Source organism: Macrotis lagotis, chromosome 8, assembly GCF_037893015.1.
Source record: "Macrotis lagotis isolate mMagLag1 chromosome 8, bilby.v1.9.chrom.fasta, whole genome shotgun sequence".
Classification (NCBI taxonomy): domain Eukaryota; kingdom Metazoa; phylum Chordata; class Mammalia; order Peramelemorphia; family Peramelidae; genus Macrotis; species Macrotis lagotis.
Window position 1 is genome coordinate 69,278,386 of NC_133665.1, and position 18,322 is coordinate 69,296,707.

The following is an 18,322-nucleotide window of genomic DNA, read 5'->3' on the forward strand; positions in this document are numbered from 1 at the left end:
AAAATATACTGCATACTTCTTTGATCAGAGAACACTGGAAAAAAATTCACTTTTTTATTAAACGATTCAAACATCATTATGAATAACATTTATACAGTGATGCTATCAGTAATTATTTGAAGTTAATAAGAATTGTATTTAAAAAGATCAGATTTCTGCTATTTTCCTAAATTTTATTACTTGTTCAAACCATGTTTGAAGTGTGTGTTTGAATGTATATACAGAGATAGAGAAATCCATATTAAGAAAGCAAAGGGCCACCATTTAAAATAATGCATTAAAAAGAAACAATCATCATTGTCTTTGTTAGCCTGATAACTAGTTAGAGTCAGTGGCTTGTTATCATGAGGGGATTTTTAAATTCAGATGCACAAATTTTTCTTTACCAACATGAACTGCAATAGTTTGTTCCAGCAATCATGACTTTTAAATTACACATTAAAAATCTGAAGATTTCGTATTTTCTTTTTAAGCTGTGACTTTTCCTCTTCTTAAATTGTGCAGTAATTAAGTTGTCATCATCTTTACTGTTGAAACTCCCCTTATACTTGTAAGTTCTGGGCAGAATGAGGAAAAGCAACTAGATGGAATGTTAACAGTTGAGCCTGAAGTCATAGGACTTGAATTTGAATCCCAGCTTTGTCATTTACTATCTATCACTTTAGGCAGGCTACTTACATTTTTGGACTTGTTTCTTTGTCTTTAAAAAATGAAAAAGTTGGACCAGGTCTATACCCTGAAGAGATGATTTCTTTCTCCTCACAGTCAGTTTGGATCAATGTGCAACATGGAAGCAATGTAAAGACTGACAAATTGCCTTCTGTGAGGGTGGTGGGGAGGGAAGTAAGATTAGGGGGAAAATTGTAAAACTCTAAATAAAATCTTTTGTTTAAAAAAAATGAAAAAGTTGGGCTAAATGACCTTTCAGGATCCTTTTTTTCCCCCTCTAGATCTCAATCTGTTAATAAATTTTATTAACTATTTAGATCATGCCAGAGATTGTGCTAAGTGATACAAAAAAAGGCAAAAGACAGTCCTAGAAGAGCTCACCCTCTAATAGGGGAGATCTGTGTTCATATTCTGAGTCTAACCTCATCATTTTATAGATGGGGAAATGGAGGAGAAAGATGGGCCCAATCCAGTCATAAGAAGAGCTGGAGAACCCTGCTCTCTCTCTCTCTTTCTGTTACACTGAAGTATGATTGTGTGCCTTTTATGCTAGACTACAGTATTATTTTAGGGTTTTTTTGGTTTTTGTTTTTTTTTTTTTGCAAGGCAATGGGGTTAAGTGGTTTTCCCAAAGCCACACAGCTAGGTAATTAAGTGTCTGAGACTGGATTTGAACCCAGGTACTCCTGACTCCAAGGCCAGTGCTTTATCCACTATGCCACCTAGCTGCCCCACCCTACAGTACTTTTAAAGTACTTTTTTTTACTATTTTTTCTTATGGTCCCTTTATTTTCTTTTATGTAACTTGTTCTCATTATTGCCTGTGTACTTGCTTCTAGCATATCCTTATTTGCTGTGTCTAAATTTGCATTAGACTTGGAAAGCAACTAAACTTGTTAGAACCATAGTTGTGAATGGGTATCATATTTGTTAATCTTAATGGGTGGGGAGGGGAGTAGAGGGGGAGAATTTGTAACTAAAAATAAGAATTAAATTAAAAAAAAATTTTAAACTCATATCTATCATAATAAATGAGCTTTAGTATTTGAACTGAGTAACATTTATTTTGGCTAATCTGGTTCCAGATAGGTGTGATATGACTGTAAATTTTCTCATGAACTTGAAAACTTACAAAAAAAAATTTTAAGGCCTATAAATTAACGCCATGACTTTACAATTTTTTAAAGCATTGATTCTGTTAAAGATTTTATTTATTTTGAGTTTTACAATTTTCCCCCCAATATTACTTCCCTCCCCCCCACCCCCTCACAGAAAGCAATTTTTCAGTCTTTACATTGCTTCCGTGTTGTACATTGATCCAAATTGACTGTGATGAGAGAGAAATCATATCCTTAAGGAAGAAACAAAAAGCATAAGAGATAACAAAATCAGAGAATAAGATCAGTTTTTTTTCTAAATTAAAGGGATTAGTCCTTGAATTTTGTGCAAACTCCATGGTTCTTTCTCTAGATACAGATGGTATTCTCCATTGCAGACAGCCCCAAATTGTCCCTGATTGTTGCACTGATGGAATGAGCCAGTCCATCAAGGTTGAACATCACCCCCATGTTGCTGTTAGGATGTACAGTGTTTTTCTGGTTTTGCTCATGTCGCTCAGCATCAGTTCATGCAAATCCCTCCAGGCTTCCCTGAATTCCCGTCCCTCCTGGTTTCTGATAGAATAATAGTGTTCCATGACATACACATACCAGTTTGCTAAGCCATTCCCCAATTGAAGGACATTTACTTGATTGCCTTCTTTGCCACTACAAACAGGGCTGCTATGAATATTTTTGTACAAGTGATGTTTTTACCTTTTTCCATCATCTCTTCAGGGTATAGACCCAGTAGTGGTATTGCTGGACCAAAGGGTATTCACATTAGTTCCAAATTTCTCTCCAGAAAGGTTGAATGAGTTCACAGCTCCACCAACAATGTAATAGTGTCCCAGATTTCCCACAACCCTTCCAACAATGATCATTATCCTTTCTGGTCATATTGGCCAGTCTGAGAGGTGTGAGGTGGTACCTCAGAGAAGCTTTAATTTGCATTTCTCTAATAATTAATGATTTAGAGCAATTTTTCATATGACTATGGATTGCTTTGATCTCCTCATCTGTAAATTGACTTTGCATATCCTTTGACCATTTGTCAACTGGGGAATGGCTTTTTTTTTTTTTTAATATGACTCAGTTTTCTGTATATTTTAGAAATGAGTCCTTTGTCAGAATCATTAATTGTAAAGATTGTTTCCCAGTTAACTACATTTCTTTTGATCTTGGTTACAGTGGTTTTATCTGTGCAAAAGCTTTTTAATTTAATGTAATTGAAATCATCTAGTTTGTTTTTGGTGATATTCTCCATGTCTTCCTTAGTCATAAACTGCTCCCATTTTCCATAGATCTGACAGGTAAACTAGTTCTTGATCTTCTAATTTGTTTGTGGTATTGTTTTTTATGTCTAAATCCTGTATCCATTTGGATCTTATCTTGGTAAAGGGTGTGAGGTGTTGGTCTAATCTAAGTTTCTTCCATACTAACTTCCAATTTACCCAGCAGTTTCTATCAAAGAGAGAGTTTTTATCCCAATAGCAGGTTTATCATACAGCAGATTACTATAATTTCCTGCTATTGCACCTAGTCTATTCCACTGGTCCACCATTTCTTAGCCAATACCAGTTTTGATAACTGATGCTTTATAATATAATTTTAGATCATCTAAGGCTAAACCCCCTTCTTTTTTTACTTTTTTCCATTAAATCCCTGGAAATGCTTGACTTTTTTATTTCTCCATATGAATTTACTTACAATGTTTTCTAACTCATTAAAGTCATTTTTTGGAATTTTGATTGGTAGGGCACTGATCAGGTAGTTGAGTTTTGGTAGAATTGTCATTTTTATTATATTAGCTCTACCTATCTATGAGCAGTTGATATTTGCCCAGTTATTTAAATCTGATTTCATTTGTGTGAGAGGTGTTTTATAATTGTTTTCAAAAAGTTTCTAAGTCTGCCTTGGCAGACTTTTATATTGTCTGAGGTTACTTTTTTAAAATTTATTTTTATTAAAGATATTTGAGTTTTATAATTCCCCCATCTTACTTCCCTCCCCCCACCCCATCCCCCACAGAAAGCAATCTGTCAGTGTTACTTTGTTTCCATGTTGTACCTTGATCCAAATTGGGTGTGATGAGAGAGAAATCTTATCCTTAAAGAAGAGACAAGAAGTCTAAGAGGTAAGAAGGTCAGACAATAAGATATGTTTTTTCCTAAATTAAAGGGAATAGTCCTTGATCTTTGTTCAAACTCCACAGTTGTTTCTCTGGAGACAGATGGTATTTTCCACTGCAGACAGCCCCAAATTGTCCCTGATTTTTGCACTTTGGAATGAGCGAGTCCTTCAAGGTTGATCATAGCCCCCAGTTGCTGTTAGGGGATACAGTGTTTTTCTGGTTCTGTTCATCTCACTCAGCATCAGTTCATGCAAATCCTGAGGTTACTTTGAATGGGATTTCTAAAGCATTGATTCTGAATTATTGTTTTCTTTACAGTTTGCAATCAATGCTGGAGGATCTTCTGGTTGCTACCTCTGATGGGCTGCTTCATCTTATTCATTGGGAAGGGATGACAAATGGAAGAAAAGCCATCAATCTCTGTACAGTACCATTTTCAGTAGATTTGCAGTCATCACGAGGTAGTTATACCTTTATATCTGAAATAGAAGAACCTGCTTCTAAAAATTGTTGATTTTAAGATATATTTAAGTAATTACAGTAAAAACAATGAGCACAAATTACAGATTGTAAAATGTTTTCATTATGATTCCATAAATATTTTCATATAAGTAATCAGATGTTTCAAGTGAGGGGGATTTTTAATTCTTTTTTTTCATAGATCTTTCTGTTTCTACACAGACCACATTTATCACTCTAATGCAAGAGGCTGTATAGCCAGTCCCTGGGTGATGGACATTTATGTTGTTTCCAGTTTTCTTCCTTCCTTCCTGCCTCCCTATCTTCTTATCTACTGCCTGCCTGCCTGCCTTCCTTCCTTCCTTCCTTCCTTCCTTCCTTCCTTCCTTCCTTCCTGCCTTCCTGCCTTCCTTTCTTCCTGCCCTCCTGCCTTCCTTCCTTCGTGTCTTTTTTTGCCATTATTTATGGAACAGTTAAAAAATTCTTAAACAAGTACATTGATTATTTATTTTGTATAATTTCATTAAGATATATTTCCAGTTTTTTTATTCCTCAAGCTATTCCCAGTGTGTGTCAAGGGGTACGGACTTGTCTTATAATGCAGTCACATTACTTTCCAAAAATATCATATTCTTAGTCTTGTAGATTTCATACTGTTTATACTCCCAGCTTTCATCTACCCCCTCCTCCATTACCTCTGGCTCTGTTACTGAGCATTCATTATTTTGATCAGTCTTCTGCCTTCTTCTTTCCCCGCTTTCTTTCCATCTCCATGCCACATTATCATTTGTGCATCACCATCTCAACTAATTGCTTATTTAATGCATGTGAACTATTATTTCATATAATTTAAAAAGCAAAAGCATTATCCTTACCAAATCACTGCCAAATACTGATTTCTTTTCAGTAACGAAATGTTTGAGATCTGGGACATTTGCTTTGCTTTTTTCTTAAAAGTAAATTTTTTAAAATTGATTTTTATTGCTTATTACCTTCATTTCCTGCCTCTTCTCTATCTATTTTGTCTTCTTTTGTAGCAAATAATTAAAAAAGAGGCATAAAAAGCAGTACAGCAAAAAGGACACTGCAGTAGATTTATAATGATCCATACTCATAGTCTTCAATTTCTGCAAAGAAGGGAGATGTATTTTTCTCTTTTTTCTTTAGGGCAGGGCTGTCCAAAATGTGGCCTGCAGGAAGATTTTATGCAGCCACCCATGGATTTACTAAATACTTTACTGCAGAGTTCTCACTGAAATGGCAAATCATAACATATTGTCTGTTGTTTCAGTAAAAACTTTTAAAAGAAGATTGGACAGTCTTGCATTTGATGATTATAATTACAAAATACTCAATTTCTTTTTTGTTCTTTCTACTAAAATGGTTGAAGTTACTATTTATACTGTTTTCCCATTGCTACTACTTTTTATATTAGTTAATATAAATTTTCCTAGGTTTATCTGAACTATTCTGTTCATCATTTCTTAGGGCACAGTCATATTTCATTATGACCAATATCACAATTTGTTTAGCCATTTCTTATCATTTGGTTCTTTAAAATGAAGTTATTCAATTTGACTTGATTATTCAATATGCAATTACATATAAGAAACTAATGGTCTTCCAAGTAATACTATGAGAGCCTTATTTAAACTCTTACAAATACTCATTTCCATATTTTTTCATCAGCAGGTTCATTCTTGGGCTTTGAAGATGTGCACATCAAAGATATGGAATATTGTGCTACACTTGATGGGTTTGCTGTTGTGTTTAATGATGGTAGAGTTGGATTCATCACACCAATGTCAAGTAGATTTACTGCTGAGGTATTGCTTAATTATTGCATGTAGATCAAACTTCATTTTCTTTTATTAATTTTTCTCTTTAATATGAAATGTCTAATCATTCTCTTTCCCCTAATCTTTACAGGAATGTTTTGTTTCATTGGGTATAATTTTAGGCTCAATAATCTTAGAAGCATTTTAAGCTATAATAATATAATTCTACAAATAGGTAAGATATTAAATGTGCTAGTAGAGGATATTGACTCTTTTTAGAGCTATTCTGGGGCCTTTCTAAAAAGGAAGAGTAATAGTCAAAAAGGAAACAGGACTATATTTGAGCTGGAAATCTAGCAAGGGAAATATTGCAATAATTCCTGTGAGAGAAAGGTCTTAACTTAAAAATGAACGAAGGTCATTCAGAAGGTAAAATGAAAAGAGAAAGGAGGCAAAATATAGTTGATTGGCTGTGCAAACAAGGAATATTCCAATTTGAATATTACTCTGAAATACCCTGTTTAAGATATCACTGGCTGGCACTGACCCTGATAGAGGCTCACTGATTAGCTAATTCTCTTGTGCAACTATAGTTAATTGCTTAGAAGGGCCCTTTAGACATTTTTGAGTTTTAACCCCTTATTTTACAATATATGATTGTAAGAAAGGTTAGATGACTTATTCAAGATAATAGTTTATTAAAAAAACTCTCCTAACTTCTAGCCTCTTGCCATCATAGCGCAGTGTATGTGAACTGTCTTCTTTAAAATGCTTTATATACAAGGGTTATACAGAACTAAATTAGGAGAAATTTTAAAATGTAATTATTTTTATCATTTGCACACAATTGAACTTATACAATTCAACAAACATTTATTGGATGTTTTATCATGTGCGAGGTATTGTGCTCCAATATGGTGAACAAAGAGGAAAAATGAAAGTTCCCTCAAATATGTAAAAATTGCCTGTCCCTGAGGTTTTGTTTTTGTTTTTTTTTTAGGATTTTGCGAGGCAAATAGGGTTAAGTGGCTTGCCCAAGGCCACACAGCTAGGTAATTATTAAGTGTCTGAGCCTGGATTTGAACCCAGGTACTCCTAACTCCAAGGCCAGTGCTTTATCCACTGCACCACCTAGCCACCCTGTGTCCCTAAGTTCTTTAGACAGATCAGAAATTTATTTAATAACATTATTTTCTAAATGTAAAATAATTATTTATTTGAATATAAACATTTTTTTTTTTTAGTTTTAGTGTTAGTTTTTTTTCAAGGCAATGGGGTTAAGTGGCATGCCCAAGGCCACACAGCTAGGTAATTATTTAAATGTCTGAGGCCAATAATAATTTATTATGGCTTTATTTTATATTCAGCTTCTAACTATTATTTGCCAAGGCCCTTTTCAGTCTCTATTAATATGGTTTTTAAATTATATTATTGTGGTTTAGTATACTTATATTATTCCTTATTGAATAAAACTTGCATTACTGGCATAAGTCCAGCTTAGTATACTTGCTAATGTTTTATATTAAAATTTAAACTATAGGTCTGTATTTTTCTTTTTCTGCGTTGTCTCTTCCTGTTTTAGTTATTGAGACCATATTTGTATCTTTAAAGAGACTGGAAGTGTGTCTTCTTTTCATATTTTTGTAAATAGCTTATATGGTATTGGAATTTTTCTTAGAATATTTGATAGAGGTTGCAAGTACATCCTAGGCAGGGATCTCTCCTTAAACTAGTATTAGTTGTGTTCAATATAGATTATTTCCCCTATCAAGCAAACAAACCATACTTTTTAAAAATTGTCAACATGTCTGACTTTATTTGTTTAGTAATTTTCTGATAAAGAAATTCCTCTGACAGTGCAGATCAGTACATTTAACAAGACTTGTAATCTTAATAGAGTTAAGTATGGCATCAAGATGGAAGAGGTTAAGTCCTTTTCCAAAGTTTTTACAGCCACAATGCAAAGGATTTAAACCTAGGAAGGAAGTCATAGATACAGGATAAAATGAGATAGTTCTAACATTCTCTGCAAACCTTAATTTGTTTTTTAACTGCATGATATTGGCTTAAATTATATGCATACTATGAACAAGTTTTGCTTCTTGAACCAGATTTTACTTCACCCTTTAAAAGAAAAGTCAGGTTCAAAATTTATGATAATTCATTCTGAAGATAGAATCCTTTCAAGAATGATTAGAGGTATAAAAGTGCTGAGAAGAGTTGTTCTTCTTTAAGATATTCACTTTTTTCCCTTTCTTAATAAAGTCTAGTTATTGTCATTTAAGCAATGAATTATATCCCTTCTATAAACAAAACTTTTTATTTCCCAATCTTAAGTAACATTGTAAGATGACCTGATTATACTAGTCACTCAAAATGGTATTGTATAAACCAAAGGAAGCAATTTTTTGAATTCTTGGCAGCAAAAACACCTTAAAATGAAAATTGTTCTCTTTCTGGTTTCTTTTAGACTACTTTCCAGTTTTCCTAGGAGTTTTTGTAGAATATTGAATTCTTACACTCAAAAGGAAATAAGTAAAGTCATTTCTGCTAAAGGTGATATTTTTAGGTTTAAGAGACATTTAGGTTACAGTGTCCATTTGCTTTTGTATTTTTGTGTACCTAATTTGTTTGAATGATTGACCTATTTGTTTTTGTTGTTGTTTTTTGATCGACTATTTCTTAATCAGTACCAAATTATTTTGATGGTTATAGCTTGAGATCTAGTACTGCTAGACCCCTCCCTGTCCACTTTTTTTGGTTATTTCCTTTAATATTCTCGACCTTTTTTGTCCTTCCATATGAATTTCATTTTCATTTTTTCCTAGCTCCATAAAGTAGTCCTTTGCTAGTTTAATATGGGACTATGTAAACTAATGTAGGTAGAACTGTTATTACTTTTATCATTTTATAATATGAGCTTGGTCTATTTGTGAGCAAGAAATATTTCTCCACTTATTTTGGGTTGTCTTATTTCTGCCAAAATGTTTGGGTTTTTTTTAGGTTTTTGCAAGGCAAACAGGGTTAAGTGGCTTGCCCAAGGCCACACAGCTAGGTAATTATTAAGTGTCTGAGACCAGATTTGAACCCAGGTACTCCTGACTCCAGGGCCAGTGCTTTATCCACTACGCCACCTAGCTGCCCCGGCTACACCACCTAGCCGCCCTGTCTACACCACCTAGCCGCCCCGGCTACACCACCTAGCCGCCCCCAAAATGTTTTGTAATCGTTTTTATATAGTACCAAAGTGTGTCTTGGTGGATAGACTCCCAAGTATTTTATATATTTTGTTGTTGTTTCAAATGAAATTTCTATTTCTAACTCTTCCTCCTTGGTTTATTGCTAATATACAGTTTGATGTTTATAATATACAGATGATGTTTATAGAGTTGTTTTATAGTCTTCTGCTCTGCTGAAGTTTATTGTTTAAATTTTAATTGTCTCTTTTAGGATTCTTTAGTCTAAGTCATTGGCAAAAAAAAGTGTTTATTTTGTTTCCTCTTTGTCTGTTTACATGTTTGCATCCCTTTTTATAGTTTTATTAATATAGCTAGATAGTGTTGATAACCTTCATTCTTACTATGCCCTGGATCTTACTGGCCTTGTTTTATCTCCAATATGTATGATTCTCGTTTTTAGTTTTAGGTAGATACAACTCCACTTTTTAATTGAGAATCCCGGTCTTTTGGTCTCACCACGGTCTTCAGTTGCTCTCTATGTCAATTCTTTCTTTATTATGCGGTTTATACTCTGCTCCTTTTCCTATCTTGACCCTTGGAAGACCTGTTCAACTCTACAATTTCTCTTCTGTTTTCTTTTTGAGTTGCATGTATTTCTGCTCCACTGTTTTTGTGTATATGTCTTTCTAATTATGGGTGTATTTGTATTCTGCCTTCCTTTGATCAGTTCACATAAAAGAAGTGTTTAAACACTGCCTTCTTCACTACCCCTCCCTCTTTATTTGTATAAATACCCCTGCTATATGAAGTAACTAACCTCTTACTCTTTTTCTCTCTCTCTCTCTCTCTCTCATTTTCTTTAGTGTATTACTTTCCTTTCCCTTTCATATTCTTCTTTCTTAAAAAAAAGAAAGAAAAAGAGCATCATAAAAACATAATAAAAGTACTCCCAAGCCTTTTGACTTATTTAACTGTCCGAACCCTAATGACAGTAGGGGGTTCCGATTGGATATTTGTATCATGTCTCTCTCTTATAAACCCTCTTGGATTTATTTTTCAAAATTTTCAGCTCTGGTGGACTTTCCATCAGGAATACATAGTCATTTTTCATTGAAGGTCTATTTTTATCCTTGTAGAATTATACTCATTTTCTTGGGAAAGTTATTCTTAGATTTGGATATATTTATTGATAGAAAAGCCTATATATTTGCCTTTTGGAATATTATGTTCAAAGCTAAATCCTCCTTTATGGTGGAAGCTCTTGTACAATCTATTCTGTAAATCCTTAATAAATTGAATTCTTTCTTTCTTCCCACTTATTTTTTTCTTTGAACTAGAAGCTGTGGATTTGGTCTATGATTTTGTAAGTTCACATTTTAGAGTTTCAGGAGGTAATAAATCAATATTTTCACTTTGCCTTCTAGTTCTAAATGATCTGGACAGTTTTTTTTTAATAATCTAGGTTTCTTTTTTTTGTCATTGTTTTCAGACAGTCCAAAAGACAATGTTTCTGTTACTAAATGATTTGTTTTTGGTATATTTCTTATTATTTTTTCAATCTTTTGTCTTTTTTGTTTTATGGAGTCATTAACTTCTGTTTGATCCTAATTTTCAAAGTGTTTACTGCTTGAATAAAGTTTTGTACCTCTTATGCTATGCTATGCTATTATTTTTTCTGTTTTTTTTTCCTCTATAGCTCTCATTTCTTTTTGTTTTTTTTTTAATTTTTTTTAGATTTTCTTATTTGCAAGGCAAATGGGGTTAAGTGACTTGCCCAAGGCTACACAGTTAGGTAATTACTAAGTGTCTGAGGCCAGGTTTGAACTTAGGTACTCCTGACTCCAGAGCCAGTGCTCTATCTACTGCACCATTTAGCTGTCCCTCTCATTTCTTTTTAATTTTTTTTCTTTAGAGCTTTCATTTCATTTACAAAATTACTTTAGCTTTTTTTTTTAAACTCTTGCTTCATAATGGTTAGGCCCTGTATACTTTTGGAAGAAATGTTGGAATTTTGTTGGACATGATTTGTTTTCTCTGGCATCTTGCTGCTGCTTTTTTCATTTATGGAGTTCTTTTTAATTCAGGAATCTCAGTGGCAGCTCAGGTTGGGGAGCTGCAGATTTTCACATTAACCTAAGTGAGTCACAGCTCTTGTGGTCTAAGCTTTGCAAGTCCATGACTCTAGTTTGACCTTAGGTGTTACAGCTGCATATTTGCTCCTTGATGCTCCTCCAGTAGCTTACCACTGGCCCCAAGTACCTTTTTATCTAGCAGGAAGGCACTCTAGGTTCAGAGACAGACTACAGGCTTCTTTTTGGTCTGAACTCTCTGCCCTGGCCACTCTGCCACAAACAACAACCTGAATTTGTTGGCTCACTCCATGTCCTCAATCTGAGGTCAGTGCCACATAGCTGCTTCCCACTAATGTTCTTGCACCTTTCCTAGTATATATATCCTCAAGCTAAGTCTGAGCTGATTCATGCCCCTCATTGCCATTGTGTTTTTGTACACAGTCACAGGTTGTATACAGCTAACTGTACTAAGCTACTACTTAGCTGTAACCACTTGCCTCAGTTCATTTAGCTCTGGGGTCTGAGTGGCAAAGCTGTTATTTGTGTCCTGTTCCTACTCCCAAACAATACACAGCATCAAACCTAGTCCCTGATGGATCTGTGACTGCTCTTTGATACACAACCTCAGACCTGAGGTTAATCCCTGTTCTTGCGCCCTTTTCTTTGGCTGTACTACATTAAAACCCATGGATTTAATTACAGTCTCTGTGCAAATAATTTGGTCCATCTGCCCTGCTCCAGTCTCTCTGTTGATTTCCACACTCAAGTTTCTGACTACCTTTTAAAAACATCCCAACTTGATGCCTAGTAGACTTTTTAAACAACATGTCCAAACAAAACTCATTATCCTTCTCCTTAAACGCTTCTCTCTTGACTTCCCTATAACTATGGGGACAACACTGTTCTCTCAGTCCCTCTGACTCACAGTCTTTCACACATACATCCTTTCCCTTGCTGGTGTTCAGTTTGTTGTCAAGTTCTGATGACTTCAGCATCTCATGAATAAGCTGCCTTCCCTTCTCTGACACTGTCACCTGTCCTGTGCTGATCCTCATCACATTACACCTTGATTATTGCAGTGCTACTGGTATCAGATCTCCCAATCCATTCAGCCACAAAACTGATCTTCTTCAAGGGCAGTTCTAACCATATCACTTTGCTCCTCAAGAAGTTGAAGTTGCTCCCTATTTCCTTCAAGAGCTAATGCAAAAATGCTGTTTGGCATTCAGAACTCCTTCATAACCTAGTTTCCTTCTCCCTTTTCAGGTGTGTAATACTTTACTACCAATCCTATTCTCTATTCCAGGGACACTGATCTCCAAGCTATTCTATGAAAAAGAAACTCCATCTCTTGGTTCTGGGCATTTACTCTGGCTGTCCCTCATGCTGTAATGCTCTCCTTCCTAGTTCCACTTATCTCTTTCCTGACTTACTTTAAATTCCATCTAATCCCCTCTTTCACAGGAAACTTTTCTTAATTTTTATGCCTTTCCTTTGTTAATTTATTTCCTATTTATCCTGGATGTAGTTTGTTTTGTATAGATTTATTTGTGGTTTTTTCCCTCATTAGATCACCAGTTCATTGAGGGCAGAGATTTCAGTTTTTTGCTGATTTTTTTTGTATCCCCCAGCACTTAGCACAGTGTCTGACACCTGGTAGCCACGCTTAAACTATCGACTGATTATTCTGAAAGGTTCTTTTGGGGTCATCTTTACTGAACCACCTCCTTATCTTCCTGATGACCTCTGGCTTTCTCTTCTGACTTAGACTGGGAACATAATTTATTATGGTTTCTCCTTCCCTACTCAGTCTTGGTCCTCTTCTTAGGACTGGATCTTTGTTGGGGCTTAGTGTGACATTCTGTTGCTCTTTATTTACTCTGCCATCTTTGCCATCAGGATTCTGATCTTTCCAGTCTCCTTGTTTTTGCTTACATTACTTGTCATGTCTAGAATTATCTCTTCCCTTCCTCTAACAGCTCCATTTTTTGGAAGTCTTCAACCTTCATTTTGAAGTTCTAATTCAGATGTAACCTCCTTCATGTAGTTTTTGCTGACAATCTTTTCAAAACTTTCCCCACCCACTCAAATAAAAAATTATCTCACTCTCCTCAAATTTCTCATAGTATTTTGGCTGAATTTTTCCATTTCTACCTTATATTTATTTGTGGGTATAGGTCTTTTTTCCTTTTAGATTTTCTTGAGAGTAGATTTTCAATTTAATTCACCAAAATTTAAATACCTATTATGTATTAGATATAATGTATTGAGTCATAGGAGTTCGAAGACAAAAACTGAATCATTCCTTTCCTCAAGGAACTTAAATTTCATTGAATGGATGAAGGGGGGAGGGAGGATGTTGAGATATACAGCATGTTCTCAGGTGAGTATTTATAGAAAGTAATTTGAAGAGAGGGAAAGTACACTTATGACTTGGAGGAAAACACAGAAGGCAGCATCTAGCCTGAACTTTGAGGAGAACCTAAGTATTCTAAGAAACATGAGAAAGAAGCATTTTTTATGAACATGAGTTAGACTGCTACCCATTTTGGAGAACGGAAATGGAATGCCAAGTTTAGTTGGAATATAGGATATATGAAAAACTGAATCTTGAAAGGTACATAGAAAGGCTGATTGTGGCAGTTTAAAATGAGGAGCTTCTGCTTTATCCTATAGAGAATACTGAAAGTTTTTGAGCCAGGTCAGTAATATGGCCAGAGCTTTACTTTAGGTATGTTATTTGGGAACTTTGTAAAAGATGGATTAGAAAAAAGAGAGACTGAAGGATGGGAGACCAATTAGGAGGCTTCTATAATAATCCAGATAAAAAGTAATGAGGACTTGAAACTCTCTCTCTCTCTCTCTCTCTCTCTCTCTCTCTCTCTCTCTCTCTCACACACACACACACACACACACACACACACACACATGTGTAGGCACACAGGGCTTCTGTGTCATTTATTATTCCCACACTATTACCCTTTCAAATATATCTCTTACCCTTGCCTGGCTCACCCAGACAGTCATCTCCAGCTGCTCCATGTACTCGATGACCTGCTTGGCCCCTTTATGAAGAAGATGGTTGAATTCTTTGATCTTTGCTTCTGGAACTTGAAACGTTAGTAATTAATAGGTCCTAGCACCCCCCATTCTCTCTTCTAGGATGTATGCACATTTATATAGAGAGTACTTTTCATAAAATAGATACTTATTCACTGTTTGCTGAATAAATATATGTGAGGTTGATTTAAATCCCTCATATCTTAGAACACCTTGGGAAGTCACATCGATGTGATTACTCCTTTCAACAGTATAGATTATTACTCCTCTGGTGTCTTGTCAGCCTATGTGATTTTTATGCCCTGCAATAAGCCATAGCATTTATTCAAATCAAATGTGATTTGAAAACATTGAATACTTAGTGAGATAGAATCATTGTTAATGTGAAATCTTTGAGAAAACATTTTAATTCCAAATGATTTCTCTATTGTAGCAACTCCGTGGTGTTTGGGCACAAGATGTGGTGGATGGAACTTGTGTAGCAGTAAATAACAAATATAGGCTCATGGCATTTGGTTGTGCTAGGTAAGTACTATGCTTGTTTTAAGAACCATTGCCAAAATTCTTACCTCATTAGTTGAATGAATATGCTGTATACAAAGCTGTATTTAGTGCAGTTTTTTTATTGATTAAGTTTTCTCTTAAAATAATTATTTTAAAAGTTAAATTGTTTTTGCTGTTTTAAAATACCAGAATTTTATTATATTATATTAATATTTTATTGATACTGTAGTTAAGTTTAATTTTAAATTATAAATGTAAGCTTTTTTCTACAACCTAAAGGTATCATATTGATAGAAGAGTTAGCTTTATAGATAAACTCAAACGTATCTATGTATACATCAAATATATTAAACTACTTGGATTTTTAAATCCCGTAGTGCTCTTCCACATTTTATCTTGATTTGAACCACTAAAAAAGTTATTCCAGTGATCTCTGATTAGTTCTGTCATGCTTGAAAGGGAAAAACATCACAGGGTTGTGAGCTGGTGGATATCACTTTTTATTGGAGTGCCTTTTCCAGAAGGCATGTTGGTACTGATTTTATTACATTATCCAGAGTAAGAGAAAATAAGGAAAGAGAGATTGGGAATGGATAGAAGTCCGGGTAGTAAGCAGGTGAAGGTGACACAGACTGAGTCACATCTAGGGAGGGAGCGACATCGTAGGAGTTCAAATCCATTGAAGTATTTGGTCACTACTTGACTTTTGTCACTCACTTTACCTCTTTGGGCATCTGTTTACTTATGTATAAAAGAAGAATCTGAGATGGATTTTATTCATCAGTAGCATAGAAATCAATCGAAGGAAACCTACAAAAGAAGAAAGCATTAACATCCCTAGGAAGTAGCACCTAGAGCTAACCTTAAAGGAAACTAATGATGTCAGGAGACAAGGTTATGGGAGGCATTTCAGGCACCTGACATAACCTGAGCTTTGGAATGAAACCAAGAGATAGAATGAGGATAGCAAATAAGCCACTTTAGCTTTATCATAGAGTATGTGGAAAGAACTGTGTGGAAAGACTTATGTGAAATAAGTCTTAATAAGTAGACTAGCGTCAGTGAGAAACTTAAAATGTCAAAATGAGTAGTTTCTATTTTATTCTATAAGGTAATAGGGAATTTTATACCCTGAAAGATGCAATTATCTTCATTTTAGTCTTTTTCTTTTACTCATCCTTAGTACTGTAAGTCAAGATGATCAGTATTCCATGAAACTGAAGTGTTTTTTTGCCTTTGAGTGCATTTTTAAAAGTCTACCAAATCCTTTATTTTCCCCTCTAATGAGAATTTGTGATCCATCCTTCCATGTTTCTGCAACTTATTGTCTTCTCATTTCATTTATAATGATAATGCCAATATAATAGCCTAGCTACTATATAATAAGAAAATAAAAATAATAATAATTCAGAATCCTATGATAAATTTCATTTTTTGTTGGTCTTTAAAAATTAAGCAAGAAAATGACTAAAATTAAAGACTTTATTTTTAAAGTATACATGTTTTTTATGTGCCAGAAAATTACTTTTGTGATCAGTGATATCACTTATTATATTTGAGTTTGTGTAGTTTTTCAGTTGTAGTTTCCCCCTCAAAGGTTGTGTGATTTACTTTTCAGTGGATCTGTGCAAGTTTACACAATAGATAACACCACTGGAGCCATGCAACTGTCTCACAAATTGGAATTAACACCCAAACAATATCCTGGTGAGTTATTTTTTATGCTATTTGTAAAGTTTATTGGTGTTGATTTTTGTATGTACTGAATTTGTGACATAAATTGAAGTTATATACTAGAAGTAAAGTGTTTGATAATTTAATAGATATGAGATCTCATTAATATTCCTAGTTTCTAAGTGGAAGTGGTTTCAACCCCTCCATGGTTTCCCATGATGTCCAATTTTTACCCATATCCACAGATAATTCATCCAATGGCAAATGGACTTCTCTTGGTTCGTTTATTGTATTGTGGCTTCCACTGTGGCAACTAACTACCTGCCTATAATCCCTCATTCTCATTATATGGATAACCCACTTTCTTTTCCAGTCATAATGTTGATGAAGTCCATTAAAACTATCACAACAAATCTGTAATAAAAGAAAGAATTCTCTCATCTCTCACTGATGATGTCATGCTCAAAATAATATTTGATATTCCGTAAAACACTATAACATAGTTTTGTGGGTTTGAACATCACATCTGTAAGTCATAAAAGCCTAACCTTAAGCTGAGTGTTAAGCCTATTACTGCATTACAAAGAGATGCTAAAGTAACCAAATTGCAGCTTAAAAAATTTTATTAGCCCTGTAATTTGTTGAAATAAAATTTTTCCCATGTAATAGTATGTATATATAATGACTTTGGGGAAGTATATTTTTAAATTGGATATATAACTTAGAGATATTGATAATTTGATAAGTCTCTATTTGATGTTTGATGCTCCATTTGTTTATATGATCCTAAATGAATGTTTATTTGTGATATTTAGGTAATTTTTATCTGCTGGCTGATTGTGAAGTAGCATTTGTTGGGAGCTATATCATAAAGTGAAAGGCTTAATTTAGGTGATCTTGAAGAATGCTTTCTACTTTTAATTCACTTGAAACCTATGAAATAGATATTTTGTGAATTATTAAAAATACATAAACCATATACATCTCTTTGCTACCTTAGTATTATTGCTTGAATTAATTACACAATAAACTTAGTCTTATTCAGCAGGTTTGTTTCTTTATTGATTCAGTTTAAATTGTGTGCCAGACAAATAGAACAAAAGCTCTAGGGTTTTGAACTTGGAATTTATCTAGGTTTTTCCTATGCCCACGTGGATCTTATCTGCAGAGGTCCTGGATATTTATTTAAATGTCAGTATTGTGGGAAAGATGTGCTTTATAGTGAAACATTGAATATTAGCAGAATTGAAAATATTTTTTTCTCCCTAACTGTAGTACTTCTATTATGTGCATATTAACTGAGGTAATGTATCTTTAAGTGGTAAGAAAATTACAATTACCATCATAATTAATAAGAGGAAACCTCACTTTTAGGAACAAAACCAATTTTAGCTAAAATGTCTAGAAATAAAAATTAAAGAGGGGAATTTTTAGGCAATTATGATACTAAAAATCCTTTCCTTTTTTGGCTGAAGAGGCTAGTATTTTAAAATCTGAATTTATTATAGGAATAATTTGATGTTAATATTGCTAGAATTTTTTCCCCTCAAAGTAGCCATAGGAATTACAGGGGTACTACTGGTACTAGTGGACAGTCATTTAGGAAAAAACAAGGCAACCCTCAAGAAACGGGGCAATTAATTATATCTTGCTGAAGATTACATTGATAGTAAACTCAGAACCAGAACTGAAACCC

The 18,322-nt window shown here is 34.2% G+C and overlaps 1 protein-coding gene across 4 annotated transcripts in view; it reads left to right on the forward strand.

The window, feature by feature from the left end:
* RIC1 (RIC1 homolog, RAB6A GEF complex partner 1) overlaps window positions 1-18,322 on the forward strand; it is a 154,846-nt gene that overhangs the window by 93,518 nt on the left and 43,006 nt on the right. For 3 of the 4 annotated variants that reach the window (XM_074197475.1, XM_074197477.1, XM_074197478.1), the window contains 4 exons: window positions 4,219-4,361; window positions 6,049-6,185; window positions 14,882-14,973; window positions 16,571-16,659. In XM_074197475.1, coding sequence (XP_074053576.1) covers window positions 4,219-4,361; window positions 6,049-6,185; window positions 14,882-14,973; window positions 16,571-16,659 — 461 coding nt within the window. The remainder of the gene's footprint in view (window positions 1-4,218; window positions 4,362-6,048; window positions 6,186-14,881; window positions 14,974-16,570; window positions 16,660-18,322) is intronic. The other variant, XM_074197476.1, reaches the window with a different exon arrangement.